General features: G+C 44.1%; 1 protein-coding gene across 1 annotated transcript; it reads right to left on the bottom strand.

The window, feature by feature from the left end:
• Positions 1 to 874: 874 nt before the first annotated feature.
• Positions 875 to 4,659, bottom strand: LOC135805615 (NAD(P)H-hydrate epimerase-like). The gene is made up of 3 exons (XM_065319681.1): positions 4,180 to 4,659; positions 2,559 to 2,823; positions 875 to 1,944 (listed from the first exon to the last, which is right to left on the bottom strand). The coding sequence occupies exons 1-3, from the start codon at positions 4,507 to 4,509 to the stop codon at positions 1,718 to 1,720; spliced, it is 822 nt and encodes a 273-aa protein (XP_065175753.1). The 5' UTR covers positions 4,510 to 4,659; the 3' UTR covers positions 875 to 1,717.
• Positions 4,660 to 10,187: the final 5,528 nt, after the last annotated feature.

The raw sequence follows: 10,187 nt of genomic DNA on the forward strand, positions 1-10,187 counted from the left end.
ATTGAAGGTGTGTCCTGTGTATTGCTGGGGCTGCTGCCGCTGCTGCTGCTGCCGCTGCTGCTACTGCCTTGATACTAATTCTTGCATGTAGTTACTGGTACTGTATGACTGTAAATTGTCGTTGCCTGGACTGTCTGTGTGGTGGTCCTGTGAGGCTTCTCAACTTTTAATGTCAAATCTGACATCATAAATAATTGAAGACACCAGTCACTTTTAGTGTCCTGCCACGTGTTCCTTAGTACGCGAGTACTTGGGACACGCAAGCGCCGCAACCCAGGGGCTAATGTCTTGTGTGGGGACCTATGCATCAAATTTTAGATTTTCGCCGATTCATTCTGCCATTCATAATCGGCAAGATCCTAAAATTATAATATTATAATATGTGCATAGGTATGCCAGCAAAACTGGCACATGATGGGGTCAGTGTGTGGTGAAAAGATGAATTATTCGGCCAGTGTGGACCGAATAGCTGCCGGCAGGACAAGTTTTTCTTCACTATTATTTCAGTATTTAAAGAGTAGTGTCAGGTTTATTTGCGGGTCACTCTGCACAGTGCAGAGCCTGCCGTGGAAAGAACCGAGTATGTGATCAATATGCTGACTGGTTTGGGAAATCGCTGCTGAAAATACACACAATGATTTTTTTTACGATGCACCCATTCTGCAGAGCTTGGGGACTGGCTAAATACGAGATTATGCGCATGGCCGTGCATCATGCAAAACCTCCGCTACAGCTATTATACATGTAATTGACACATACTAATTGTGTGCACGGCTGTGCAATAATGCAAACCACGACTACCGAGTTATTATATACCGGTACATACAGGGAGTACTTGATGACTCCCTAGTGACACGTGACAGACCCTGTGCAATTCAAACCACAAATTCCCATGGTACATGATTTTACTTTGCGTGCTGAACTACTACAAGCAGTCCGTCGTATAGAATATTCAATAAGAGGTTTGGCAAACTGCCAGGAAAGTAATCGATGCGCAGGGTGCAGAGCGTATACCGTATTTCCGCAAATAAAAGGCCGTCCTCGTATACAACGCCTTCCTCGTATACAAGGCCGGGGTAGGGGCGGTTGAAAAAATAAAAGACCGTCTCCGATTAGAAGACCGGGCCTACTAAATGAGTCTTTGTTCTTGTGTTAAAAATGGAAGACCGTGCTCAAATTGTGGGAAAAAAATAGAAGACCGTGCTCAAACTGTGTAGAAGAAAATGGAAGAACGGGGGTAAAACTGTGTGGCGAGAAATAGAAGACCAGGGTCAAACTGGGTTGAAAGAATAAAAGACCGTCCTCGAATACAAGACCGTCCTCGATTATAAGGCCGGGTTAGGGCGAGGTTGAAAAATAGTAGACCGGCCTACTATTTGAGGAAATACGGTATACTGGTACTTGTAGAATATATTCAGATCTGACAAGTACATGTACACTGCAACATTACTAGTAGATAGATGTCAAACTCTCAAGAACTGTCCGAGCGCCTGACAGGCACACACTGTACGCTGCAATCCGGGGGTCAACAGACTACCGCCGGTGCCTGTGGACATGTTTTCAGGGTCATGCTAGTGCCCCAGTGGGCTTGACCAGAACAACTGGCACACAGCTGTGAGGGTGACTTGCATCACTTGGATGTAAGCAGTCGGAGAAGACGTGCAGGGTGTGCAGTGGCCTAACTAAACTATAGTCGGGGACAAAGCGAAGACGCAAGTCAACTCGCACTGCACGCGTTTGTCGAGCTGAGCACAACAACTTGATCTTCGGCTGGATAGGCAGGTATTCGCAGATTGTAGCGTTCAGCAATGAAGTCGGGAATAAATCGGCCGCCGAGCAGATGGTGCTTGCCGGAGAAGAATGCTGCGCACTTCTTTGGAGCAGTTAGCGAGATAAGTGTCTCTGGCTGGAGGCCATTAGGATTGCCCAGCTCCACATCCCAACCTGAGGCACCACAGCAACAAGCAAACCGAGCACATGGTATTAGGTAACAATCACGTGATGATGCAACGCAACTGAGTGTGTGTCTGTGGGGGAGGGGGGTAAAGGGTTATGCACAACTGAGTGTGTGTGTGTGTGGGGGGGGGGGGGGGGGGGGAGTAAAGGGCTACTAAACGCCCATACAACAGAACATCTCTTGTCGGGTCACCTTCCTCTCAACCGGGCACCTTGCAGGCAGGTACCAGGAGTCAAATCTTGAAAATCTCTTCCCTTTCACGTCGGTCTGCTTAACCGTTTCACCAAAATTATCCTAACTCTCAGATTCCATTGTGTACGACAGTGATGGGTCGATTTTGGTTCATTGCCATATCCATTATGCTCATGGTGTTCTTCGTGGCATGTTTTTATATGTATGTGTATGCCGCCAGGTGTGTGTACCCGCAGGTGTGTGTGTGTGTGTGTGTGTGTGTGTGTGTGTGTGCATTCGTATGTGTACGCGTTCATGTGTGCGTGTGCGCACGCGTATGTGTGTGTGCATGCGTATGTGCGAGTGTGGGTGCATGCCCAAGTGTGTGTGAACGCGTGTGCGTAAACATCTCCAAGTCTATACACTGTACCTGATGGAATATCAATAGAACACACTGGTACATCACAGGCCATTAGGGAATCTAGTAGCTTGTCAAACGGCGCGCGGACATTTCCCTTGAAGCTGAACCCAAATATACCATCCAGAACAACTTGATATTGATCACGGATGTCTGTCGGCGACGGGATGACATCCGTACCCAGCAGTGGGATATTCATTACCACACAGGACTTGCTCAGGTTAGTGAACGGCAAGCGCTCCGGTCGTTTCGGATACAGCACAGTCGGTGAATAACCCTTTGAGAAACGAACAGAGGCAGGAACATGAGGAATGGCTCAGAGTATGCAGACCAACAGGAGCCGCGCCGCCTGAGCAGTGCATCGCAAAGCTACAGGAGCAGCAGTTAATGCATCGCAGAGCTACAGGAGCAGCAGTCAGTGCATTCCACTCCACAATTCATTGCATTATACTGACACAGTGAGTATGCTTTGCTCCCTGCTTTCGGTCGCATACCATGTCCATTGCCACCAACTCGACGGTACAATTGAATACTGTAATTTCACAAATTTTCGGTGTACTTTTATTTTCGGTACATTCGGTGCATCTGTTTCATACCTAAAATTTCAATACACCGAACAAACACTAACACACATAATCCAATAGGAAATTGCTTGTCTGTACCTACGATTTCTGTTCAGCTAACCTGGCCTTTTGCCCTCATACAAAAATATTGAGCACCGAAAATTTCTGAAATTAGAGTACTTGTCTCTATAGCCGTACAGGGCTTGAAAGTGATGACGTCAAAATCGGCCAGGGAGTAGTAAGTTGACATCAGATTTCTATTTTGGATCCACTAAGGTGTGACTTTGCTATTGCCTCAGTATGTGGGTGCATAGCAACCCACTCATGTCGCATGCAGGGTTGACTTTTACTTCGCCACCAGTTGTAACCCTGCCCCCAGTAGCCAAATCAGTCAGTTTCACTGGTTACATCACCTTGCTGTGAGCAAGACGGCTTGAAATGTGCTTGGATCCATACAAAAACTGGATCCAAGTGGATCCAATTTTTGAATTTTTGAAATTGCTGCTATGCTGTGACGTAGCACTTTCAAGCCCTATTAGGTATGTGGCTGTACGTGTTTGCATGATAACTTTCAACTCAGGTTGAGTTGAACTCTGGATGAAAGTCTGTATAATTAAAACAATAGGTGGGTGTTTAGTTGCTGTTTTAATACATGTACCTGAAAAAGGTTGACCCGGGTCGATTACTGATATGCCGACAAGTCAATTTCTGTGGTGTAGACCCGTTTGGCAAAGTGGCTACTTTGGCGGGAAAGCCGCATGTGCAATGCTGCGCAAACCTGACGCGAAATACGTTTTCTCAATTTCAAGTTTTCAACCCCCCCCCCCCCAGGAGGGGATCTCTGGGTCAAGCGCGGTGCGTCATGGAAACACTCAAGTCAATCTGTGCTCGCGGCGGGTTGTACCAGTTTGAAAACGGCCATGTACCTAAACGCAGCCCGCATCGCAAATATTGAGCCATGCTCAACTCCTGCAATCAGTCAGTTGCTGTGGTTGCGTATAGTGCCTGCAGTGGGTGTAAATTGGGGGAGTTCCAGGTTTCCCGGACGGTAAAATAAAGAAAACACTCACAAAGGCTTTGAGATGGCGAGCAGCAACCAGTCCATCTCCACCATTGTTGCCTGGCCCACAGCACACCAATACATTGCACCTGACAGGATAGACCTTGGCTAAGCCTATAGCAACGCTCAAACCAGCCAACTCCATCAGCTGGTCTAGGCCATAGCCACACTCGTTGAATAAGTCCTGGTCCAGTTGCTGGGCATCAACCTGATTCAGGTAGCCAGGGTGAGATGCCTGTGCTGGGCTTGTCCTCGCCATTGTCCTCCTAGGTCTAAGCAAAAACTGTTGTGATTGGCGAGCGCGGCGGCCCAAACTACCCAGGCTGACGAGCAGCCACATCTACCGAGCACCGTTCAAATCCGGATGGATGTGACTGACTACAGGTACGTTTGTGCTGCATGCAATCATGTATCAACAGATCTCTCTTGCTGAAATGTCACAAGCACGGAATTATTATTTCTGAAGAGGGAAACATCCCCGACACAAGTTGTTTCACAGAACACATATTTTTCGGTTTTACAAATCTTTTTAAAGGACTGACCGGTTTCGCTGTCTAAGGCAGCTCATCAGAGTGAAGAGAAATGTAAAAACACAACAGAATTTATGCAGGCGAGAGTGGCACTAAATTATACATGGATACAAGTAGGCCGCCAAAATGCTAGGGGCCCCAAGAGCATTGGGAGTTCCTAATTTGGAAGTGCTGCAATTCTGTTATGACATATGTGTAATAATGTGGGCTTGAATTCCAATATGGATGAATGCTTATATGGAACATGCTTTGTAATTATGAACAAGTAGTATGTTGTACATGAAAAAGCATGCAAGCCCAGTTTGTACATTATTTCTGTCTGGTAATGTGTACAGACTTATTTTTGGCAGTGTCAATATATTGACACTGCCAAAAAAGGCAAGTGAAGTGTCACATGCCTGTAAATAGAATAGTATGTACAAAAAAGGGTGGTACCTAAGAGTGTATCGTTAGAACAATTGTTTTGTTTTGCGAAAGAAGACCATAGCATCAGTGTTCTGGAATGATTCTTCTAGAATAGTTCTAAGACTATTGCGAACAAAGTGTGGGTGATAAGATGTAACAAATGTAACCTTATTACCAATGTTCTTCTCCTTCTTCTTCTTTGCTGGTGGCAAAGATGGCTTGGCGTCGACGTTACTAAAGACGGCGGCCAGGAAGTCAGGAGGATAACCACGTAGTCGTAGTCTAGACCAAAAACGCTTACGAATAGACACAATATCAATCAGCAGAGAATTGGTTCTATTGTAGCGGTGAAGTTCAGCCAGAATAAATGAACGTAGATTTGATCTAGGGTGGTCCGACTTGAATGGTATATACAAATACGCATTCCTAGGTTTTTGATGTGTGCGATACATGAGAATGCAAACATTGTCTGTGATGGATCTATATATTTCTAAGTCTAGAAATATGCACTCATGACTGGGAACAGTCCAAGTAAGGTTGATATCAACTAGATCACTATATAGACTAAGTTTGACATTTTCTAAGCAAAGGTTTTCGTCGATAACTAGGAAAACATCATCAATGAATCTAGTAAACAAGTAAATAGATTCTTTGAAAAGGCTTAGTGTTTTTCTTTCATGAATGAAGAGAAAAGCGTTTGCTACGTTTACGGCCATTGGTGTACCCATGGCCATTCCATGAACTTGGTGGTAAATGGAGTCCTCAAAGTTAAAATAGTTATTCTCGAGAACAAAGGTAATGAGATCTACTAGTAACTGTCTGAGAGGGTGATCAATTTCACTAAGGAGCTGATCGATAGTAGCAATGGTATCGTGCCAACACATGTTAGTATAAAGACTGACAACGTCTGCAGTGACTAATTTACTGTTTGTAGGGAAATTAGTTGAAGCAAGCAGTGATACGAAACTATTGGTATCTGCTAGGACTGTAGATGTGGTTGCTTTATTGATGATAGATTTTAAGTGGAAATCTACAAAACGTGAGGCAGGGGAGGTGCAGTATCCAATGCATGACACTATAGGTCTACCTGGTACTTTACCTGCGATAAGATTTTTATGAATCTTTGGCAAAATGTAGAATTTAGCTGGCTTAAAAGGAAAACAGCTAAATAATGCTTTAGTATCTCTAGTTGTGAGTGTGGCAGAATGCTTGTTGCAAATAGAGGAAAGCTTATCTGAGATCTCAACGTGTAAAGTATCGGAAGAAGTAATGTTGTTATAGAACTTCTTATCTGACAATTGCCTAATACATTCGGCTGAGTAGTCTTCGCTATTCAGAACAACCGTGCCAAGGTTTTTGTCTGCATTGCAAATAGTGATGTCAGAGCGGTTATTGAGTGACTGATAAGCTAATTGTTCTCCAGGGGTGAGATTTCTTTTCCGTTTACTAGTGAATTGTGCAGCATTTACGCCGGCAAGCAATCTGGATTTGAAATCGAGTAAAGAATGTTCAATGTGAGGAAAGGCTAGAGGAGGTGTTTTCTCCGAAGGGAGATGAAAACCCGGAATGTATTGATTGTGAGACACTGCAGGCCTTATTCTATCAAATAGGTCATTCCATCTAGCTCTATTCGTTAAGCTCTTTACATCCTGAAGTAATGAAGTTAAAGGAGGTAAACGTGTTGTGGGTCTAAAACTTGAGCCATAACCGAGAACCTGCTTCTCAATAGAGGAGAAAGTGAATCGAGAATAATTGTGAAAACCAGAGTTTAAAACGAAAGTAAAGTGATCTTTGAATTTTAAATTCCAAATGAATTTGAATCTCAAGTCCTTTACTGTCTTCTCTGATTTGGGGGGACAATTACCCTTCTGCCAGTCGATGCTTTCCCTTGCTGGTTTTTTGGCGGCAGTTTCGGCTTTGCTCTAGGCTTAGGCTTAGGCTTCTGCTTCTGCTGCTGCTGCTTGGACTTTGGCTGTGTCTTACGAAAGGCTGACTGCACTTCTCGCTTAACTAGTTGGCCAATCTCTTCTGCAGTGGGTGGTGCAACATCCATACTAATGACTTGTACTGTGGTCTCTTTGGCTTTGGCCCTTGTTAGAGATGCTCTAATACTTCTGGCTAGAGCTGATGCCTTCTTTAAACCAAGTAAGAAGTCGTATCGGTACATAATGCTGCTACTGAACAGTGACATGTGCTTGTCTTCGCATAACTCGCTGACTAATTGGTCTAAGTTAGCTCTGGCCTCGACAATGCACTCATCAGCTCGCTTGATTTTTGCTTGGCAATTGATAACACAATCCTGGGCATAGACTGAACATTCTATAAGTCTTGCTTGTTCTGAAAGCTTGGAGTACTTCTTGACAAGAAAATCCTCGTAAACTCTCCCTTCAAGCTGGGCCTGCCATTTATCAACCTTCAAGCGGTTCTCACTAATGATCTTCTCGCTCGTAAGGAGCCTATCAACACACCATAGAACGTACCGTTCGAGCTCGACGTCTGGGAGCGGGCTAGAGCCGGGTGTTGACGACGAGACGCACGTAGGCGTGTGGTGGGAGAAATCAGCTGGTTCTGCAGTTGCTGCCGAGTCGTCGTGTCGCTTGCGTTTAGCTGACGTTTCGGCAATAAGAGGATGTCCTGCGCCGAGTGTAGTACCTCGGCGGGTAGAATCTGTCATTCTAGTAGCGGAAACTTAAACTTGAGGGAGACTTTAAGTGCTAAGAACTGAAGAGGGAAACATCCCCGACACAAGTTGTTTCACAGAACACATATTTTTCGGTTTTACAAATCTTTTTAAAGGACTGACCGGTTTCGCTGTCTAAGGCAGCTCATCAGAGTGAAGAGAAATGTAAAAACACAACAGAATTTATGCAGGCGAGAGTGGCACTAAATTATACATGGATACAAGTAGGCCGCCAAAATGCTAGGGGCCCCAAGAGCATTGGGAGTTCCTAATTTGGAAGTGCTGCAATTCTGTTATGACATATGTGTAATAATGTGGGCTTGAATTCCAATATGGATGAATGCTTATATGGAACATGCTTTGTAATTATGAACAAGTAGTATGTTGTACATGAAAAAGCATGCAAGCCCAGTTTGTACATTATTTCTGTCTGGTAATGTGTACAGACTTATTTTTGGCAGTGTCAATATATTGACACTGCCAAAAATAAGTCTGTACACATTACCAGACAGAAATAATGTACAAACTGGGCTTGCATGCTTTTTCATGTACAACATACTACTTGTTCATAATTACAAAGCATGTTCCATATAAGCATTCATCCATATTGGAATTCAAGCCCACATTATTACACATATGTCATAACAGAATTGCAGCACTTCCAAATTAGGAACTCCCAATGCTCTTGGGGCCCCTAGCATTTTGGCGGCCTACTTGTATCCATGTATAATTTAGTGCCACTCTCGCCTGCATAAATTCTGTTGTGTTTTTACATTTCTCTTCACTCTGATGAGCTGCCTTAGACAGCGAAACCGGTCAGTCCTTTAAAAAGATTTGTAAAACCGAAAAAAAAATGTGTTCTGTGAAACAACTTGTGTCGGGGATGTTTCCCTCTTCAGTTTTTGGCAGTGTCAATATATTGACACTGCCAAAAATAAGTCTGTACACATTACCAGACAGAAATAATGTACAAACTGGGCTTGCATGCTTTTTCATGTACAACATACTACTTGTTCATAATTACAAAGCATGTTCCATATAAGCATTCATCCATATTGGAATTCAAGCCCACATTATTACACATATGTCATAACAGAATTGCAGCACTTCCAAATTAGGAACTCCCAATGCTCTTGGGGCCCCTAGCATTTTGGCGGCCTACTTGTATCCATGTATAATTTAGTGCCACTCTCGCCTGCATAAATTCTGTTGTGTTTTTACATTTCTCTTCACTCTGATGAGCTGCCTTAGACAGCGAAACCGGTCAGTCCTTTAAAAAGATTTGTAAAACCGAAAAATATGTGTTCTGTGAAACAACTTGTGTCGGGGATGTTTCCCTCTTCAATTTTGCCTGCCACAGGCTGGGTTTATGCAGTGCGTGGACAGAGGAATGCGTGGAATAGAAAGAGAATCCACTGAACCTTTGTTCTACACCTGCAATATTATTACTTCGAGTATAGTTTCACTTCACAGTATTTTCCCATCTGTCTTACCTGCAATGAGATGCAAGGTTAACATCTGGGCTTGGTATTGAAGGTGTGTCCTGTGTATTGCTGGGGCTGCTGCCGCTGCTGCTGCTGCCGCTGCTGCTACTGCCTTGATACTAATTCTTGCATGTAGTTACTGGTACTGTATGACTGTAAATTGTCGTTGCCTGGACTGTCTGTGTGGTGGTCCTGTGAGGCTTCTCAACTTTTAATGTCAAATCTGACATCATAAATAATTGAAGACACCAGTCACTTTTAGTGTCCTGCCACGTGTTCCTTAGTACGCGAGTACTTGGGACACGCAAGCGCCGCAACCCAGGGGCTAATGTCTTGTGTGGGGACCTATGCATCAAATTTTAGATTTTCGCCGATTCATTCTGCCATTCATAATCGGCAAGATCCTAAAATTATAATATTATAATATGTGCATAGGTATGCCAGCAAAACTGGCACATGATGGGGTCAGTGTGTGGTGAAAAGATGAATTATTCGGCCAGTGTGGACCGAATAGCTGCCGGCAGGACAAGTTTTTCTTCACTATTATTTCAGTATTTAAAGAGTAGTGTCAGGTTTATTTGCGGGTCACTCTGCACAGTGCAGAGCCTGCCGTGGAAAGAACCGAGTATGTGATCAATATGCTGACTGGTTTGGGAAATCGCTGCTGAAAATACACACAATGATTTTTTTTACGATGCACCCATTCTGCAGAGCTTGGGGACTGGCTAAATACGAGATTATGCGCATGGCCGTGCATCATGCAAAACCTCCGCTACAGCTATTATACATGTAATTGACACATACTAATTGTGTGCACGGCTGTGCAATAATGCAAACCACGACTACCGAGTTATTATATACCGGTACATACAGGGAGTACTTGATGACTCCCTAGTGACACGTGACAGACCCTGTGCAA

Source organism: Sycon ciliatum, chromosome 1, assembly GCF_964019385.1.
Source record: "Sycon ciliatum chromosome 1, ocSycCili1.1, whole genome shotgun sequence".
Lineage (NCBI taxonomy): Eukaryota > Metazoa > Porifera > Calcarea > Leucosolenida > Sycettidae > Sycon > Sycon ciliatum.